The sequence below is a fragment of the Oxyura jamaicensis genome, chromosome Z (assembly GCF_011077185.1).
Source record: "Oxyura jamaicensis isolate SHBP4307 breed ruddy duck chromosome Z, BPBGC_Ojam_1.0, whole genome shotgun sequence".
NCBI lineage: Eukaryota > Metazoa > Chordata > Aves > Anseriformes > Anatidae > Oxyura > Oxyura jamaicensis.
Window position 1 is genome coordinate 79,551,737 of NC_048926.1, and position 21,595 is coordinate 79,573,331.

A 21,595-nucleotide genomic window follows, 5' to 3' on the forward strand; every position below is an offset into this window, starting at 1 on the left:
CTTCCTTCCTTCCTTCCTTCCTTCCTTCCTTCCTTCCTTCCTTCCTTTCTTCCTTTCTTTATTATTTTATTTTCTTTCTTTTTCTTTCTTTCTTTTTTTCTTGTTTGTCTGCTGTCTTTCTGTGATTTGCCATATTCACTGCATAGCATTAGTAGCGTAATCTATGATAAGAGGCCTGATCTTTCATTTCCTATACCAGGAATTGTTTTAAGACTCACAAGAAAGTTTGTCAAAACCCTGAGATTTAATAGGAAGGTTAGATAGGGTAATCTTTTATGTTTCTGTATTAGTCACGTAGTCTTTATTCTTAATGTGATAAGTGCTTCTATTTTAGGAGGTATTCTTTAATTTCAAGCTGTTCCTTGCCACGAGGACAACAGATCAAAAAATGTAAATGAACGAAAAATAATATTTTAACAGTTTTGCTGCTTCCTATTTTTACAAATAATCCATGACCAATTTTGTCCAGTTGAATGCTTTGTACTTTTATATGCCAGCTTTCTAGTCTGCAGTATCAGACAATGTTAAAGTCAGCACATCTTTGACATTCCTAATCTGGAATCAGAGGTTTTGTCATGAGTTACTGATTGCGTGTTGGTGGTGGCATTTTCTCCTTTGAACTCTGCGAGGAAATCTGTTAAATTCTTTATTTTGGCCACAAAATCCTGTTACCAAATTCCTTTTCTATGGCAGTTGTCAAAAGCAATCCAAAAAGGAGCTAGCAGAAATTGGAATACTGTTATTCAAACTTATTAAAAAAAAAAAAAAAAAAAAAAAAAAATTTTGTGGGTTTTTTTTTTTTTTTTGTAGTTCTGTTGCTAAGTTTAACTCCTGACTTGTTAAGCAATAGTCTGTAAATATTTTACTGAAATTAGGTCTCCCTCAGAACAGTGAAATTCTGAGTAGTGATACATTCTCCCCAGTCATTTAGGAAAAAATGTTAGAAATGACGATCCAGGTTTTGCAGGAGGTCTTCATGTCTAGCCAAGAACAATTAAAAACAATTAAAGTTGCATTATCAGTTTAACACCTAAGGGGAAGAAATATAGTAAATATTTATAGGTAAACTCAGAAGATCATTAAAGCTGTATTATTTAATTGGTTCTTTTATTGACTTCTATTTTTAGAAAAAAATAAAAAATAAAGACTTCAGGCAGTAGAAGACACAATGTGGGCCAACACGGTGGTAGGAATACAAACCCTTGGGTACGTTAGTGATGTGCAGCCCATTCTTTATTTTTCATAGTTAAATCATTTAGATGGTTGCTGCAAGCACATACTCAGCATTGCACTTCAGCGTTTTAATATTTTCTAACCATTTCCAGGGTCATTAATTTCTACTTCATGTAACGTTTTTCACTGCTCAGAGGTATACACCCGGACAAAACTGTCTATAACATGGGTTAATGGAAGAAGGAAGATCTGCTTCATTATCCCGAAGTATCCTTCAGACGCGCTATCTGGCAGCCCAAAGCTTTGTAATGAAACAGACTGAAAACACAACCTTAAGGAGTGGTTCTCAGCCCTGCAGGAGGAAGGAACAGAAAACTGGCAATTTCAGAATCTGAAGGCTGTTTTCATTTGAACTGTATATGTCAATTCCAGGGAGATGATAATATATTATCTTCTGAAATACACAATCTAGGCCAAACTGAGAAGTTCGTTCTGCTTTATGGATACCAAATGTAAAATTCTGATTTTTGACTGATTATGGTGTCCTGAAGACAGTTCCAATTTTGGCAATCTATAAAAGCAATTCGTTGTTTTCCTAGGTCATTTCAGTTACTTTTCCAAATGGTGCTACAGGTTTTCTCTCTAGCAATGAGCTGATCTTAGTTTCGCAGGGCTTGTTACTTGTTCCTCTCCTGATGCCTTTGTTCAAACGAGTCAGTGATTAATTTGTTATTAGGTTTTCCATCTGCACACGTACACACCCATTAGTTTTCCTAACTGTAAAGTGCAGGATATACAGCAAGATGGCATTTTTAAGGAACTATTTAATATCCACAGCTGTCAGCTGGCTGAATTGTGCAAGAGGACGCCACTGCTGCTTCCCTCTCCAATGCAGGGGTTTGGGGCAGGGAACATGCTACCGTGATCAATGGGCACTGTGCAGGGACAGCCGTGTTGTGCCGCTATCTGAAATTAAAATGATGCACACAAATACACCTGCATCGTCAGCTGGCAATGATCTGAACCACAGTGACGGGGAAGACGGGAAGGCTCCTCTTTGTTTTCTTGCTCCTCTTCTCAGCTGCTCCCACTTTTTTGTTCTGCCTCCCTCCTTGTACTCCCAGCCTCGGGCTGCTGCGAGGCAGCATGGCACGTGGTGCCGGAGGTCTCTCTTTCCCATGCTTTACACAATGGGTCTATCCTGCACCCATTTATTTTAGAAATATAACGTTGTGTGGAATTATTTTGTCAGAGGTTTTAAACCACTCTAAGCGAAAGCATAACTGTTTAGAAATGTTCTTTTTTATTTTTTTTTATTATTTTTTTGGTGCGTGTGCATGCTTCTGCTTCCTGTTCTGCTCTATCGCAACCGAGCAACAAACAAGGCTGACAAGTGTTTCAGCCGAGCAATCTAGCGTTCTAGCGTTTTGTTACCTGAACCTGATGCTAGCTGATTCCTGTGGAGCCCCGTGCCACCGGATGCTCTCAATTACTGAAGCTCACAGCTCAAGAGGAGACGAGATGAGTTTGTGAAACTGCGGTGCCCTGAGGATGACCAAATAGAAGCCCTGCCTCGTGCAGGAGTATTTCCTCTTTCAGGATTTTTTTAATCCAATCCAAACATGTCGCGAAAATACTACAGCCTATCTTTCAAATTATTGACATTTTTATGTAAAACATTGGACAAAATCTTGTCTGCTTACTCTAAGGATTTCCCTGCTTTAAAAACCCGCAGTTTTACTACTCATAACAGTTAATTACAATGTAGCACAGCCCTCAGAACTGCAAGCATTGCAGAAAAATCAATTATATAGATAAGTTAATAACAAATATAACCATTTCTCAGCAATTGGGAAGAATCAAGAAACGGTGTTCAAATAGAGTTTTTTTTTTTTTTTTTTTTTTTTTTTTTGGTGAATAAAACGTAATTTTATCTGGTCAGATATCAGCCTGGGCTACACAAAGTCTGCAAACGCTACACCACGGCAGCTCTGTGAGCTACATTTGTCTGTGTTAAGTCATCAGCTCTGCCTACGTTTCTTAAGCCTCTAGTTAAGGAAAAGGGAAGATGTTTCAGGAGACATGAACAGTCAGGATGGTGATATGTACATACATTATATATATATCTATAATGTATATATATATACTTAAGGAGTGGGTGGACTGACTGTTGCTTAAATAAAACCTTTCATCAGTCCAAGTACTAAAAAATCTGTGTTAATCATGTACAAAAAAAAAAAAAAAAAAAAAAAGAACAAGCACAGTTCAAATATATACTACCCAAAAAGGCGTTTGGCCGTGTCTCACCTACATCAGGCTGGTGCTGAGCTGACTGTTCCGCCGCAGTCTTTTATCTCCTACGGTTTATTCATGGACTGTAAAAGGGGACTGCTTGCACTTGGGTTTAGGGCACAGTTCTTGTAAGTGAAGGTACATCAGTCCAGAAATAATACTTGTTTACTCAGGAGGGGTTGTCGGTTTTCTTTCCATACGAAGGAAACCGCAAATAACTAGCCTGTCAGGTTTGGTTCATTTCAAGGCTTTTTATTGGCATCCTTTTCTTTTATGCAGGGCTGTTTTTATAAACTTATAAAATTGCTGCTGATTTTCTGATACGTTTTCTGGTATGTTCTAGTTATTGAGCGTCTGTTTTTGATTATAATACAACAAATTGCCTGATCAAAATGTAGGTGAAGGGAATTCAAACAGCTGAGACTTTGAGTGCTGCCAAAGTTCTGGCTCTGAATTAACCCTTTGCAATATCGATAACGAAGCAATTGCTGTTGACAAAAGTAAAAGCAGAACCTTTAAATGGACCAACATTCAGCATGTGGCAAAAAGCAGGTATCTTCAGACTATTTTAGTTACTATAACATATATAAAACCTGTAACTGATACGTTTGCACTGAGAAACATTCATGCATAAACCTTTATAACTACTCTTGAAGATATGCGCAGTAGAGATTTTGCTAGGTTCAGTGAGCTTCATTCTGGTTTTACCTGTTGTCATTCTATTCTGGTGAGGTGGCACTGAGGTTATCAAAGCTCCCCCTCACACGCACACTTGAAGATAAAAAATTCAGATCAAGGTGCATCAAAAGTGTATGATCTAGATAGTACTATATCAAACCATCTCCCTTAGCTTTATGTACACCACTGTCTATGGTTTCAATGATCTAGAGGTGTTGGGTTATGATCAACATTGTGCTAACTTTCTTTATGTGACGTTTTTGTAGTAAAAGCAGAAATCGAGCTGCTAGTTCTGGCATGCAGATCGTCCTCCCATAACTTGCTTTCTTCTCTCCCCACCCCAAACCTGAGTTGAACTACACTGAAAATTAGCACTAAAGCCAAATCGTTGTCTGAACCTTCTGAGAGGCTTCTCTACGCTGTTAGCTTTGATCTGTGTACAGCATTTAGAATATGCATACATTTGTGATCATTAATTGCCAGCCCATTGCATCAGTTGTATGCTAACGAGCTAAAGTTTGTTAAATGACTTTGAGGTTTAATAAAATGATTATATCCTTCCATTTATATCCATGCACAAGTAAATTAATGAGTTCCGCTATGGGTCGTTATTGAATCTACGTTTAGAAAGATAAATTTACAAAAACAAACAGCATTTTATGTATGTTTTTTTTTTTCCTTTTTTATTTTTTATTTTTTTCAGGAAAAATGCTTTTCAGCCTTTTTTCAGCCCTTGCTAAATTTGGCTATTTCTGTAACCTGAAATATTTTGAGGTCTTCAGTTCCTCACCAGTCTCTATGAACATTATTAATTATGTATCTAACAAGTATTTAGATTCATTGTGTGTTCAGTGTAGGATAAAATCGAACACTTACTATACTACCTGGTGCTTTAGAGGACTTTGCCTTTTTTATTGCTGTAAAAGCCTTGTGATGTTGGCCACGTATATTAGTAGCTGCTAAAGAAAAGCTTGCTTCAGCATCTGCTGAGGCCATGAGGAACTTTTCCATTGTCCCGAAGGGACTTTGAGATGGGTGATTTGTGCACTAGGGATACTACTGTCTGTAGGGAGCAACGTAGGATTTATTTTGTATTTCCATTCTGTTCCTCTAACAAAACTGAGTCCTCCCAGACAAATAGCAGAGGAACATAGCCTTAATCTTCTTCCCCCGGTGCTGCACTGAAAAATACAGATATTATTTGTGTTATGGTATGGATCATGGATCCTTGGGAAGTCTCAGGCAATCTAACAAAATTTGGCCAGACCTCAGCTCACCAAGGGAGAAGTGATTCAGGTGCTTAATGGGCATCGATCATCCTTTCAGAAAGCCGAGGTTATCCAGCTGTCTTGTCTTAAGGGATGGGTCTTCCACAAGTCCTGTGTCAGGTGTGCGGATGATGTCCAGATCCTTTAGATATCTTGTGACATAAGGCAATGAGTCTAAGGCACTGGTACCCACCCATGATGTTTCCTGAATTCCTGCTGAAAATCCCCAACTGGCCAGGGAACCGGGGCACTGCTTCCATCCGCTGAGAACAAATTCACAGAAACTGTGCTGTGTCCAAATGGACAAACTGGAGAGGAGTTATGCTGTGTCCTCAGACAAAAATGGCAGAAGGGTATCATAACCATGACTAGAGGCTGAGTTTTCCACCTCCTTCGTTTAGAGGATCTGACTTTCTTAATGCTGTAATGGGCTTTGCTATTTCCCAGCCAAGTGGATATATTTGTTTATTTTCACAGGAAAAGGTCATGTCAACTGTTCCAAGGAATTAGGTTGAATACTTTATTTTTACTGCCTCTGGAGCCCTAGGTTACCACTACCCTAACATAATCTTAGTTTGTAACTCAGAATCTCTTTATAATTCACTGGTGAGATTGTCTTCCTGACTGATGTGCCACGCTGCGAGGCAGCTCTTGCAGAACATCCTAAGTTAGCAGCTCAAGTCTTCCAAAGCAGCATTAGTCTTTAGCTGGGACAACTTGAGTAGCTCGCTCGAGTGAGTGAGTGACTCGGAGCTGCGTTTTGAGCTGCTCCCTCCTTCCCAAAATACGTACACCCATTTCTGCCAAAGTAATAGCAAGCAACTCTTCCCTGCCGTGCTGTAAGGTCGTGTTGACTTTGGCTGTTGCCCGCGTTCACATGGCACTTGCTGTTTGTCTAGCATTAAAGAAAACACCCAAAGCACTCCCATAGCGCTGTTTCTAGAATAACGCCTCCCAGAAGTGCTTGGCTGGTGTAGCACGGCCGGTGTGGAGAGGGGCCATGCCTCGCAGAGTGCCCCCGCGCCGCGAGGTGCGCAGGCTGGGGCAAACACGGACCTTGCCACTGTCAACACCAGGGGCCGAGGAGGTGAACCTGGGTGTCCAGAGCAGAGCTGGGTGGGGGTGGGAGCTAAAAAACCTCCGGCTTTCCTCTGTGTGAACTGTGCTCTGGGCAGGCATCTTCCTGCCAGCACTCCTGAAGTCTCTCGTGCTGTGAATGCAGCAAGGGATGTGAAGCGCAGCTGCACCTATCAGCCGGGTGGCGTGCTTCAGGCGAGACTGCATCTGCGTTTATCAGTGTGAATGCAGTTGACCCATACAAATTCTGTCTTTGAGGGACTCCTCGACTGAGCGGAGGTATTCACCCGATGTTTTATGCCATCAGATGTGTACTCGGGCTCTGCTTGCAGTAAAAGTTACAGCAAATCAGAAAATAACCTGGTCTTACACTACGAAGCGCCAGAGCCATCGCAGCCTGCTGTGTGGATACCGCTAGCACTCTTCTCCCTTTCCCCTCAATTCCCAAAAATCCATTTCTTCTCCACATTCCCAGAGTTTGCCCAGGGCTCTGCCGTGCTTCCCCCAGGCTCTCGGTCCCACCTGCCAGGCGCCCGTGCCCAGTTTGCTGACGAGGCTTTGACCCTGCCTGGGGGATGCTTAGGGAGCGTTCTGCACTGCACGCACCAGCTGAAAGCCTCTGCTTCTTGATTTCCAGAGGTCCCCTTGGTCCTGTATCTCTTCGCACTGATCTCCATCACCTGGCTGTGGGGAGGGCTGCACATGGCGTACCGGCACCTCTGGATGTTGGTCTTCTTCATCATCTTCAACAGCCTGCAGGTAAGAGCTGACGCTTGGTCCTTCGGTCCTCTTGGAGGATCACCTCCACCTCTTCCTAATGCCCGTGGCATTTCAGCTTGACCAGCTGAACAAAATCCAGAAACAAATAGCAGTTGGCATGTGACACACCGGAGATGTTAATTGTGTTTATCTCTTTCTGAAATTAACATATAGAATGCATATTAATGCAAGACGTGCATTGTTTTGAAACAATAGCAATAATTGCATGGATTTAATTTCATAGTTAATACACTGGGAAAGACAATTGCTTGCTTACTTAGGCAATTTTACTGAGATAATAATTATACCAGTAAAGCTGAAGTATTTGCAGCCTTTGCAAAGAAACAGAGTATTTCAATTTTCCGTGTCCTTTAATTAACAAACAAAAAAAAATCACTAAAACCCACAATACTTTAAAGTAGCCGTAAGATTTTTTATTTTATTTTATTTTTTCATTATTAGGAGTGAACATTTAGGGTTGACTTTTCTCATTTAGCATTGGTAAAGAAGCAAAGATCTTTTCACTGAAAAAGTCTAATACAGACTAGATGTTGATTATTAGTTATGAAAAAAATACAAATTGCCCCTTACAGAATTTCACCCATGTGAGTACCTCCACCGGACCACTCCTGTGCTACGAGGAATTCAATGCCTTATTGTGCATTGTGGAATTATTTACAGAATAGAGGCCGGTATATCATGGCTGGGAAAGTGCCTCCAGTGTCCGAAAAGCGTGAGATGATGAGGAATCCAAAATACAAATATTGAAATCCATGGTGTTCAAATTGTTCTGCGATGCATGTAGTAGAAATATCTGTGAGAGCATGTATTATCTACCTATATCCTTACCTGTATTCATGCCTATATTCATACCTATATTATTTACCCGTATTTTACCTCATCAACTAGAAAGTAATAAAATGAATCTTTACCACAAAACAGATTTATTTTACATTTTAATTCAAAAAGCAGACATTGTAAGCAGAAGTCTAGACGTTAAAAATATTCTTGAGTCATAAGCATTTTTTTAATTGAAAAAAACAACAACATAGCTTACTCTCCCTGTACATTCAGTTATTCAGTACAGCTTGTCATTTAATTATACTGTATATGTTGGCATAAATGGGCTCAAGTTCATTTTCATCACCTGCAAGCCAATAACGCCACTTTTTAGGAAGGCACCTGAGCTTTCCGCGCAGTGGGACGGCCACGGCTCTGCAGGGCTGGCTGCAGCGCCCGCGCACGTCCCCTGCCTTTCCTCTCCTCTCCTCTTCCCCTGCAAAATCTCGGAGCACAGGCGAGCCCCCGCAGGAGTTTCAGCAGCACGACCCTACCTGCTGTGGCTTTACAGCGAAACGTGTCACCGAGATGCAGGATAAGTGCGTGGGGACGTCTCTGTGTGTGTGCACTAAAAAATAAAACCTACTTTAATATATCCTTTTTTTTTTCTTTTTTTTTTTTTTCCCACCATTCTGCAAAGAATTATTGCTAGAATCCGATCCAGGCTTGTGTTACATAGATATATTGGATACAAATGCTTTGAAGAGGGTTGCTCATTATAGCTGGGATTTTATGCCAGAGGTAAAGCAGTGACAGAGCACTGTAATATGCATGGATATTCGCTTTAATAAAAAAAAATACTTTATTGCCAGTGCATATTTAGAGAAGATGGATATGAACACTCAGAGAGAATTATCGTTCATGGCCAGAATGTTGACACTTCTCTGTAACTGCCAGAAGATATGTTATATTGCTCTCCTTTATATAACCTGAAATGTTTTATTCAAGTAAGGGCACAAAGCCTAGGAATTATTGTTAGTTTAATTATTGTTGCAAGGCACTAACTCCTGTGATGAGAGCAAGCGGTGAAATGGGATGTTGAAAAACAGTTGTGTAAAACTTGACTCCTGCAAGGTCTGCAGGGGATTTATTGCACCTGGCAGTTCAGTACGATAGCAGGTAACATGGAAAACACAGATAAAAAAGCATGCATAGAATAACATTTAGGTCGTGACTGATAATAGAGATGCACCTGTGCATGACTCTGAAGTTAGGATTTCGTTTAAATCCAGATAAAACTGAGATGGTATGCTTGCTTTTCTCACTCTGTGTGAAGTTTTTCAGTTGGTTTTACGTAATGCTCTTTATGTAGTTTTGTTTCCATTCATGCACTTTAAAATTTTCAAAAGGACAGGGGCGTTTCTCATCTTTCATGGCTTTATCCCCCATTGCCTCTCCATCCTCAGACAGGGCGAAGCTCAGAAACACACGTTCAGCAGCTGTGTTTGAGGAGCTAGGAAGCGAAGAATTAAGACACCCTCTGTCTCACCAACTTGCCTTACGTTGTTAGCATTGCTGCATGGCGCCATGCACGGGGCACAGCCTTAGCCTTGAAGCCGTGGCCGTGCCGGGCTGCCCTGCTGCCCTTCTGCCCGCAAGCCTCCTTTAAATCCCCACCACCTCCTGGACTCCTGGTAGGCTCCCGTGCTTTGGCAGGGATTAAACATGTAGTGGCCGTGTTTGCCGTATGCCAATTAATCCCTTGGTAATGTTGCTTAAGAAACTTGCACTCCTGTAGTCTCTTCTGTCTCTGATTGCCCTGACAAAAGACGGTGGTGTCTGGAGAGTGGCTGTGGATGGCAGCTGGCCTGCAGGGTATGCTGCACCATCTCCACAACAAGTACATTAGTATTCAAATTACATCAATATTTATCCTTTTCATCAGAAGGAGCAACACGTTACATTCTTTTCCTAGCGCTAGAGGATCAGCAAAGCCTCCGATATAAAATAGTGTTTCCTCTGTAGAAAGGACATGCTAAAATTTCAAATGCCTTATCTCTTCCTGGCTAACATTTTACATTAAAACCTGTGCATTTGCAGCCCTGACTCAGATAGTATTCAATAAAAAACTTTTCCTTGCAGCTATGAAGAGCTGAGGACTTTACACTTTGCATTTTAAAGACATTTTCTTATGCTCCGCTGGAGATATTAGGCAGGAAATGTAATAGGACAGTATCCTCTACCTTTCATTACTAGATATTAGAAATTACTTTTTAATGTGTGAATTTATCAAATATTTAAAAGGAAAATATATCTATTAAGTATTGGGTGCCCTAAGAAGAGTAAAAGAAGTTGAGTAGATTTTTCACAGTGCTACCGTTTTTGTATTTGTTTGTTTTAATAGCAAATGCTTTCGGTGCTTTGTAAATCTTTACAATAATATGCGTTTAAAAAACATTTCCTGAAACACCACCACTGTATAAACAACCTCACCACATACATATTGTTCTCCTGTTTTAAAAGTTGCAATTATCTAACCAGGAAACAGAAGAGAAACTTGTGATTCAGGTGGCCAGACACGCAGCACGAGTTAAAAAAGAGCAGTGCAGCATCAGGGCGAACAGCCTGCAAATAACACCCAACGTCTGCGAGCTGTGCTGTTATTCAGATAAGCAGATTTACTGATTTGTGTTAATAAAATAAAGGGCTGTTCCTGTAGGAGAGAAGTACGCATCACACACACTTCTTGTGGTAAATACCCTCAGCTTTTTCAGGTCGTGCTCCCCTGAGAGGAGGCGTCAGGGCGGTCTTGGGGGGCAAGCACGCGGTGCTGGCAGCTCCTCCTGGCCTGCAGACAGACACGTTTGTGTTGGTGTGACAGTGTCGTCCGAGTCCCTGACCTCAGCCTGTTTGGGGATGAGAGAGGGATGTGAAAAGCGGCTTAGGTGTGGATGGCACGTTACGAAAGTGATTTCCCGTGGAACTCGCCGTCCCTCCACGCGTGCTGTTCGCACGCCATTCCCATGCGCTGCGCCTTCATCAGCTCTCAGGCAGTGGTTGTGAAATCTGGGCAGAAAACCTCGGTTTTCTGCCTCCAAAGGCTGCTTTACCATTAGTGGGCATTTCTGCTATGTGGTCTGAAGGCAATTCAGCATCCATTAAAAGCTTTTCCCAACAGGAAAGAGAACATGAAATAGTTTACAAGGAGCAGAGCCCTGCTTCCCTGCTGCTCCGGAGTTACAGACCCTGAGCAGAGCAGAGCACGACCCATTAAATGTGTTTGATATCCAGATGGATCCAGCTCAGGAGACTGCAAAGGCACTGTATGTTATCCAATTTAGTTGTTTAGCCGCATGACAAACATTTCCTCGGAAATGCACTTGATAGAAAAATCATCTCCTAAGGACAGATTGTTTCCAAGCACTTCCTGTGGGAAATGGTTTCCATCAGAGAGGAGTTTACAGTGCAAGCTATTCATGTGCATGCAGAGGAGGGACAGTCCTTGCCCTGTATCTTCAAGAATAAACATGCAAAGTGCTGTTTGGGGGTACAATATCTGATTCACATCGTCATGGAGCAGTCACCCAGCAAATAAATACAGCTAGACCCCTTCTGTTCACCAAGGCCAGAATGAAAGTTTAAAAGGTATCTTAAAACTTTTTCATCCAATGTGCTTAAAGTAGGAAATCCCAAAATACATTTAGAAAAGTGTAAAAGGAGAAGGCGAAGGAGCATGTTTAGGATACCTGATGCTTGGAGTTCCTCCGTGGCATGATCCTGATTATCCCACCCAGGCAGCATCTGTGTCACAGAGGCACACCTTGTCCTCTCCTGTGAAAGACCTGGGCTCCTGATCCTTTCAGCTGGAAGACGACAGAGGAACATTTACCTTTTTACATCTGACTGCCTGAGCGGATTTATTCACAAGCTGTTTGTTGGGGTCAGGAGCGAAGGAATAAGTTGCTGTGGCTCTCGAATGGTTAGGATTTCACAAGCCATTTTGCACATGCTATATTAATATAAAGGATGGCTGTGTTTTTCATGAGATTTGCAGGGTGTTTCTTGTTTCTGAGGTCATCAGCGGCATATTTACCGTTCAGTCAAGGCTGATCCAAAGTTCAAGGAGGCAGGTGGATCTCTTCCCCTTGTTTGCAGAGGCTGGGGTTAGGCTTTAGGTCTGTGCTGAGGCTTCTCCCCTGAGCTGAATCCTTTTATCTGAACCCTTTCTCATTATGATCTTGATTATTATTTTATATTTCCAACAAACTTCACTGGACAGCCCGACCCTTGATCTTGTAATTTAGAACATATGCACACTGCAAACCGCAAAGTGCTAGGTACTCCCCAGCTACCTCTGTTGTGGCTTCTTGTACCTTGCACTAATCCTTACCACGCTCTACTCCCAGTAATAAATTAACTAATTTTTTAAAATAAAAAGTAATTTTGAACCAAAACCTTGCTTTTAAGAAATGGTGAAATGTTACACGTCGACAGTATCAAAAGTCCATTTTTCAGTGATCTTAAGTCAGGAGAAAAGCAAATCAAGACTGGGAGGTATTCCATTTTTCAAATAGATCTTAAGTGGTTGTTTTGGCTGACAGAGATATGAATAAAATATCTTTTCCCATTCTGTATTTGAACACGCTAGTTCATATGACTGCATTTCTAACAGTGTTATAATAATAATTGTTTCCGAGAAACCCTGAAAATATCTAGAAGTAGCAGTTGATTGATGGTTTTCTAAACTGATCAAAATGGATGACTTTTCTAAAAGTAAAAATTTGGAAGCTCAACTAATTAGTAGTGGGCTACAGTAAAGGAAAAATATTCAAAAGTTCAGATATAAATGTTTAAGAAAACCGCGGTACTTTTAACAAGAAAGGTGGACATACAGAAGTCTACTGAACAGGTGCACGCCCCAACCTGACCTTGACTGGAGGAGATGCAGTTCACCAAACTTCAATAATTAGAAAAGCAGACACAAACTGGAATGTGACTAGGAGCTGATTAGTAGCAAAAAGATAAAATATCAAAGAAAACTGGTAAATACGGTAGCAAAACAACATGGACATGAGGAATAAACCCTGTTTCTAGAGCAACCAAAAATAATTGTGGCAAGAGACATGGCAGAGGTTTTAGAGGCCAAAACAAAGTAAAAACATCGTACTGAGAGAAAAAGAACAGAGATTTAAAGTTCTAAGCATGCAATATTAGTACTATTGTATTTATTTATTTATTCTAAAAACAAACAAACAAAAAAATGCAGTTCTTAAGATTATACTAGCACCAATTGCAAATAAAATAGTTTTTTTTTTTTTTTTCCTAGGGTACGCTAGGAAAAGTATCTGATGATACTGAGAGGGCCACAGCTATAACTGTTTTCACTTCCTGTTCCTTGTGGCATCTTCCTCACCATGAGTCAGCGATGCACTACGTGATGCTGTTTGTAGCCGTTCCAATGATCTAAGCAGTGCAAAAACAAACAAAATCAAGTACTGGGTAGACCTGAGTAAATGTCGTGGGCCGCAAAACACTTCCTCAAGATCATGCAAATACGAGACTGTGATTCCACAGTTTAGATAAGCCCAATAGAAGACTAGGAAGTTGTGGCATTATTGCCAGGATAAGATGAATTTCAAGCAGAATATCAAGAACAGAGCTTGTTCACATACAAATAGTACAAGCAATACTGTCAGATGAGTGCGTAACTCAAACACAATTAAACAATTCATACACTACCCCAGGAAAAAATAAATAAGCCTAAATACACAGCCTAAACAGGCATTGCGTTTTGACATCTGTGGAATAAAGTAGACTACATGCTGTTTCTGCAGAGTTGGATTTTCTTCCAGACACTGTACCAGGAAGGAAAGAAGATAGTGTAACAAGGACAGTCCACTGGTTCAGTATGTGAACAAAAAGACAGAAAAGTTATTTTTCTTAAAGTTGAAAACCTAGCAAGTTTGGCTGGTGTTGAGAAACATTGTAGATATGTGCATTTATTTTAAACCAAACAGTAAAAGGAACTAATATAAAGTAGATAGATAGAGAAAGCTTTTCAGTTTTTGAGACTTTCCAGCTTTTGACATCTGCAGCTCAACTTTTGGGATGTAATCCTCATTGGGCAATAGCATTGGTACGCTTTATACCAGCAGTCCAAACTTACAAAGCCACCTGAGTGCCTTGATTGTTCCGAGAATCAAGACAATGCAGTATTTAAATTTATATCGCCTTCTCCACATGTTGAGTTCCTCCTTAAAGAATTTTCTGTGCTCCTAGTTACCAACCTACGCATACTCTAATGCATAATTACCATAATTTAACTTATGAAATAAGTTACTATAAATACTACAAAATTACTTATGGAATTATTGTAAAATATTCCCTTTACCTATTCAAGTCCTTAGCTGATAGACCCAGATATCAGTTTGTAGCTGAAGACAAAACAAAGCAAAAAAGTGTGCAATTTCAGATAAACAAAGGAAGCATTGTTATTTTGGGACTAAATACCCGACAGGATAAACCGATGTCAGAAGAGTGAGACAGTGAGTAGATCTGTGTTCATGATGATAAAAATATATAGACTAATACATAATAAAATTGCAAAAATTAGTGAAGGAGTCTGAAATGTACTTTGACTTAACTGGATTTTTAAGCAGTCTCAAGAAACATTTAGAGAGTATTTCAATTACTTGTCTACTAAGAATATGGAAAAAAAAATGTAATATATATATATATTTTAAACAAAAGTAGACATTAAATAACATTTTAGTTCTTCTAGCATCTACTGAACTCCTTCAGCAGTTCTTGAAGAACTTCAACATACGTTTCAGGAAAAATCTTTGAATATGCCATTCAGTTTTTGAGACAGAAGATGACAAAGCATTTTTTACCGCTCTAGAAAGTTAGTAAGGATTATGTAGTTGGCAATGACAAATAAGAAATGTCATCTACATTACTGTATTCAGTGGAAGTTTATCCACTCAAAAGGACAAGGGATCAGGTACATTCTGTTCATCTTCCAGCACTGTCAGTAACAGTTGACTTCTCTGACTACTGAGAATGCAATAGCAACCAATTTGATCTGGTGTCTGTAAAAAGTACCACCTTTTCATTTTATATTGCTGCTGATAGCTTTGTGTCACCATAAATAGCATTTTTTCAGTAACTCAGCTGAAAGAAGTATCTCATTATAATCATAATGTAGAATGAGTCTGTATTTTGCCTTTACATCCAATCTTCTAAATTCTGTAGTATCATTTAAGACTAATTGATAAATTTAAGACTAATTGATAAAACAGTGCCAGCTCATAGCATTCAGAAGTCAAGAATGTGACTTCTGTGCTTTGAAAATAATGAATTTCTTTATAATTGGCTATTGGCTGAAATAGTCTCTCTCTCTCTCTCTCTCTCTCTCTCTTTTATTTATTTATTTTATTATTGTTATTATTATTTATTTATTTATTTTGCTTTTTGGCACTGTTTTTCACAGGCAAAGCCTGCTTCATGCACTGGCACAGTTTCAGAAGGTGAGAGGCAGCAAACAGTAGGGCAGTGACACTCTGGGGACCACTTAGAGAAGTTGTAATACCCAGGTCCATGAGGCTGAAAGGGATTAATCCGGAAGTGCTGAAGGAGCTAGCAGTTTAATTGTTTAATTTTTGAAGAATCATGGCAATTGAGGATATGACTGATGGCAAGGAAAACAATAATATTGCTCCCAAATTTTAGAAAGTGTAGCTTCAGGAAATGTGTGGCCAACAGTAACTAGAGGACATGACAAATGTCAGAACGGATCTAGAGGCAACTTCATAAATTTGACAGAAAACCTCACAATGCTCGGTGAAGAGACAGTTATACACCTAAAAGATAATAGCCCCATGCATGTGTTCAGCCTTGGCAGTGTGCGTGTTGGTATTGCTGGAGTGGGAGTGTGCCGGGATGAGCGCAGGGCAGCAGTGTACTCCTCTTGTAGATAAGGCAAACCACATTCTGGGCTGTTGTGGAAGAAGTTTGGCTGGTTGTTTGAGTGATTATCGCTGTCTGCTCAGTGCTATTGAGGCCACACTTGGAACACCCTGTGCAGTTTTGGGGCCTTCAGTTCACAAGGCAGGTGGAGGGTCCAAGGCAGGGCTACCACAGTGGTCAGAGGTTTGGGGCACATATCCTCTAAAGAGTGTCTGAGGGAGCTGGGCTTATTTAGCTGAGGAGGGCACAAGTGGAAAATGTAATAGCAGTATGCAAATATTTGAAAAGTATTTAAAATGATGATGACATCATGCTCTAAGAATCACAGAATCATGAAATAACCCAAGTTGGAAGGGACCCACAGGGATCACTGAGTCCAGCTCCTGGCTCCACACAGGACCACCCAAAAATCAAACCACATTTCTGAGAGCGTTGTCCAAACACTTCTTGAACTGTGGCAGGCTCAGTGCCATGACCACTGACTGCCCTGTGTAGTATGTTCCAACTCCTGACCACCCTCTCAGTGAAGAACCTTTCCCTACCACCCAGCCTGACCCTCCCCTGTCCCAGCTCCATGCCGTCCCCTCGGGTCCTGTCGCTGTCCCCAGAGAGCAGAGCTCAGCGCCTGCCCCTCCGCTCCCCTCGTGAGGGAGCTGCAGGCCGCCATCAGGCCTCCCCTCAGCCTGCTCTGCTCCGGGCTGAGCAAACCAAGGGACCTCAGATGTCTTCCCCTTTAGACCCTTCACTACCGTTGTAGCCCTCTTTTGGATGCTCTCCAACAGTTTTATGTCCTTATATCGTGGTGACCAGAACTGCACACAGCGCTCAAGGGGAGGCCACAGCAGCACAGAGCAGAGTGGGACAATCCTTTCCCTTGACCATCCAGCAGTGCTGTGCCTGATGCACCCCAGACAAGGTTGGACCTCCTGGCTGCTAGGGCACACTACTGACTCATATTCAGCTTGCCATCAGCCAAAACCCCCAGATCACTTTCTGCAAGGTTGCTCCCCAGCCTCTTGTCACCCCAGACTGTCCGTACTGCCAGGGTTGCCTCTTGCTGGGTGCAAAATCTGTCACTTGCTCTTGTTAAACCTCATGTTGTTGGGGCTTGACCAGCTCTCTAATTTGCCAAGATCTCCCTGAAAGGCCTCTCTACCATCAACAGGGTAAACAGCTCCTCCTAATTTAGTATCATCTGCAAACTTTCTTAGTATGCATTTGAGATCATTTATAAAAACATTGAAGAGAACTAGTACCAGAATGGAGCCCTGTGGAACCCCACTAGCTACTGACCACCAGCCTCATGTAACCCCTTTGAGCTTGCCCTGTTGGCCAATTAATTGTTCACCCATCACACTTCATATTTGTCTAGCTGTATGCTGGACAATTTGTCCAGAAGGATACTGAAAGAGTATCCAAAGCTTTGCTAAAATCAAAAATTAAATTAAAATAAATTAAATAAAAGTAAGATAAAATAATGTCACATTTACTGGCTTCCCTTGGTCGACTAGGTGGGTGACATTTATGTAAAATCAAATCAAGTTAGTTAAGGGGGACTTTTCCCCTCATGAAACCATGCTGGCGATGACCAATGCTGCCGCACTCTCTTTAAGTGCCAGCTGGTAAGAACAAGGGGCAATAGCCACAAACCTGTGGCTTAGGAGGTTTGGATCAGATCTTAGGAAAATTAATTCACTAGGGGGAAGTACAGAACTGGAACTGTTGCCCGGAGAGTTTGTGGATCTCCAGTGCTGTTGAATTTTAAGACTCAGCTAAACAACACCATACTGAGCTGATCAGTGGACTGACCTTCTGAGTGGAGTACATGACTTCCAGAGGTCCCTTCCAGCTAACTTTTCTGTGATTCTGGTGACCTGACAGGCAGGAAGCCCTGTTCTCAAGCCCGTCATTGCAATAGACAGCAAGAGTGGTCACACGTCACTGAGATCATGAGCTTTCAGAAAAGCATCAATGACTAATCAAGGACTAATGATAAATCTTTAAGAGCTTGAAATGTTGTAGACAGGAAAGTTTTGCTAAAACATGAGCCATCTGTAGGAATTCCTGTGAAGCAGTAGATTCGATGTTTCTCATGTTTCAGCACTGCAGTGTGGTCTATATACACACGTATCTTCATAACGAGCATCATTCTGATAAGGGCAATTGAAATCACTTTATGATTTGCACCCTTCACCCTTTATGAAGGGTGAAATAAATGCATGTGCAGTTTTTAATAGCTTCTAAGAAAAGAACCAGACCCTTTTCCTCCACCCACACATTTCCCACACAAGAACACTTTATGTTGTACAAAGTCAATATTTTATCAGAGATTGAGAAAGGTGATTTCTTTTTTAATTCTTAATAAAGAAAGGGCAAACAAACAAACAAAAAATTATTTTGTTATTTTATATACATCTTCTGTGGCCTTCAAGCAATTACTGTAGAAAAAGTGAAAGGTATTAGTGGTTTACTTTTTCATAGTATCATTATTATTCAACATAATAATAATATGCTATTTTAGGAACTAAGATTTAATTTTGAAATAACATTAAAATCAGCAAAGGTTGAATTCAGTAACTTTTTCTGATGGACTAACGGCTGTGTACTGTCCTTCTTTGTATTTTAATTTTATCCTTGACATATAATACATTTTTAACAGGTGTTACCATTGGAAATCGTTTGGATTTTTGGAATGCCATTAAGTTGATGTGTGTCAAAGGCATGTGAGTTAAAGGACCAACATCTAGCCTTTGTTTATGGTCTGATTTGTAGGACAGAACAGGAAGAGGTTTAAAAAAATGTATATAAGAGTGGGAAAATGAAAATCCAATCGTGTAAGCAATATGGTTCATACAGAATAATGCTCAAAGGGACTTCTGTCATGTGAATACAAATGCTATTGCATACTACAATGAGAGTGACCTAAGGCTCAGTGAAATTCTGAAGATTAAAGAAGATAGACCACTTTAAAAGCTTTATCATCTAGTGAAATTCTCATCTACTGTGATGTTGTGGTTTAACCCGGCTGGCAGCTCAGCACTACACTACTGTTTGCTCACTGCCCCCACTCTTCCACCCCCGCACAGTGCGATGGGGGAGAGAATCAGGAAAAAAAAAGTAAAAGTTTGTGGGTTGAGATAAAGACAGCTTAACAGGCCAGAAAAGAAAGAGAAATAATAATAATGATAATAGTAATACTAATAATATACACAAAGCTAGTGATGTGCAATCCAAGTGCTCACCACCCACTGACCAATGCCCATCCCATATCTAAGCAGTAGTCCCCTTCACCCCAGCCAGCCACTCCATGTAGCTGTTGTATGTTATGGGATATTCCCCTTGCCACCTGGGGTCATCTCGCCTGGTCCTGTCCCCTCCCAGCTCCTGCTGCACCCCCAGCCTGCCTGGGGCAGAGCAAGAAGCTGGAACGTCCTTGGCTTAGTGTAAGCACTGCTCTGCAACAATTAAAACAGTGTATTTTAGTTTAGTTTAGTTTAGTTTAGTTTAGTTTAGTTTTTCTTCCAGTAATCTACATTCAGATAAGCTGCAAATGCTTGTTTTCCAGTGAGCACAAAGCAGTCTCTAAGTGCAGTTGATAATGATTTTGCCAGTGTAGGAAATAATGAAGTTGTCCAGACTAGGATGGAGTCAGCCTAAAAGAAAATGTTTAAAGGATACTTTCTAGAAGCACTTTCTCTTAAAGAAGTATTGTTGTGGGTTCTGACAGGTCATACTGGACTAAACGGAAGGTAGTTTGCCAGAAGAAACAACGAGGCTTTGAAACAATGACAAGATATGAAAATATAGTTGGCTTTTCCCTCAAAAGTGTTTTGGAATAGAGTAAGCATGGAATCCCTGAGAAATTGAAGCTGAAAGAGACGTGTAGACATCAGCAAAATCCTCCGTGCCACAGCACAGGTTCAGTTACATCATATACTCAATACTTTGATTTTGTCTAGTAGTTTTGTTGATTAGATTTTAATATTACAAATAAAGATTAGATACCTAAAAATAAGGTAAAGCTTAGATTGGATTTAGTGAAGTTAGGCATGCTATCCAGTACGAGTCCAAGCCATTATCTACTAGTCCACACAAACGAAATGCACTATAGCTGTTGAACTTTTATTTGATACAGTAGCACAACAGAACTGGAGAATTAAGCATAAAGGGAAAAATATGGGGAAAAATAGTAGTAATAATGTATCGTGATAGTAATATGCATTCCAGTTTCCATTGTGACTGTGGCAGAAATAAATGGTAGTACAGCTTCTTCATTGCACAAATTCACGATTCAGAGAACTTAATGCACAATTAAATGGATAATTTTTAATCTGTGGAATGAAAAATGATTTATTTATTGATTTATTTATTTATTTATTTATTTATTGTGGCCTGACAACAGTAAGTGCAAAATTATGCACCAAAGACACTTAATTGTGAATGAGTTTGTGCTATAAGCTGATTAGTCATATATAATTGAGAAATGAAAGCTGAGGTGGGTGTGTTGTGTTACTGGAGAACGATTGCAAACCACCAGCATGAGGCAGTCTTGAAAGATGCAAATGCGCTGCTAATTTTGTACCCGACAAAGATATTAATGCCACCGTAAAAGGTTCTGGTGACATTCTTATTTGGAATCCTGTGCACCGTTCCGAGCCCATTGGTCAAAGAGATGAATTCCCTATATGATATGAGCATTAAAAGAGCATTAGTGGTGATCGGGGATTTGGAAATCCTATTTCAGGAGCCGGAGAGTATTTTACATGTCAGCAGTTCATCGGTGCCATGTGCACACTTAGCTGGATGCTGTCCAGCAGCTGTGGAAAAACACTCGTGTCGTGTTGCACACAAAATAACACATCCCATCTCTCAGGAGGCATTTTTTAGGGATTTCAGTCCTTTTTCAGGGTTGGTCCTCACTCAGAACCACTTTTTGTGTTCCAACACTGCTCTGCCAGTTCTGATTTGTAGGGGCAAGCAGATAAATGTCTAACATGCTCAGAAGCACTGCATGTGGCTGCAATCTCACAGCACTAAATTCTTTGAGATTTTCAGTATTTTCTTCCATTATTAGGGGGATCATGGATTTACAGAACACGTTATCTGTACTGTCATGCATTTGGTCTATAGTCAGTTTGTCTGAAGGTTTTTAAGTGCAATGTTGCCAATGTTTTCTCTTTGTACTGGATTTTTGTGATGGATTATATATATATATATATATATATTTTCTGCAAAGGGGAATGTGTCAACAGTTCAATGTGAGATCTGAATATAACCACTTAGGAACAACTCTCTCAGGAAGCTTTCTAATGCATGTGAGGACTGCAAATCATTTGTGTCTGGAAAGAGTTGAGCAACTGTGGAGCTGGAGTTAACCACAGTTGGATGAAAATTGCTAAATTATGTTTTCTTTATTTTGAGCAAAATGTCAAGTGTTGCTCTTTTGCCTTTGCCTTGACAAAGGTCAATTGGATTTAAAAAAGCACCAAATCAACTCAAACTGTCAGCTTAGTATTTGTTTAAATCTTCAGATGTGTTGTTTTGCTTTTACAAGAGAGTCATGGAAAGTTTTAGTGACAGAGATATAATAGATCCTCGGT

General features: G+C 40.5%; 1 protein-coding gene across 4 annotated transcripts in view; it reads left to right on the forward strand.

Annotated features, from left to right (window-relative positions):
- ADGRV1 (adhesion G protein-coupled receptor V1) overlaps window positions 1-21,595 on the forward strand; it is a 291,563-nt gene that overhangs the window by 243,383 nt on the left and 26,585 nt on the right. For all 4 annotated transcript variants that reach the window (XM_035310214.1, XM_035310213.1, XM_035310215.1 and 1 more), the window contains one exon: window positions 7,126-7,247. In XM_035310214.1, coding sequence (XP_035166105.1) covers window positions 7,126-7,247 — 122 coding nt within the window. The remainder of the gene's footprint in view (window positions 1-7,125; window positions 7,248-21,595) is intronic.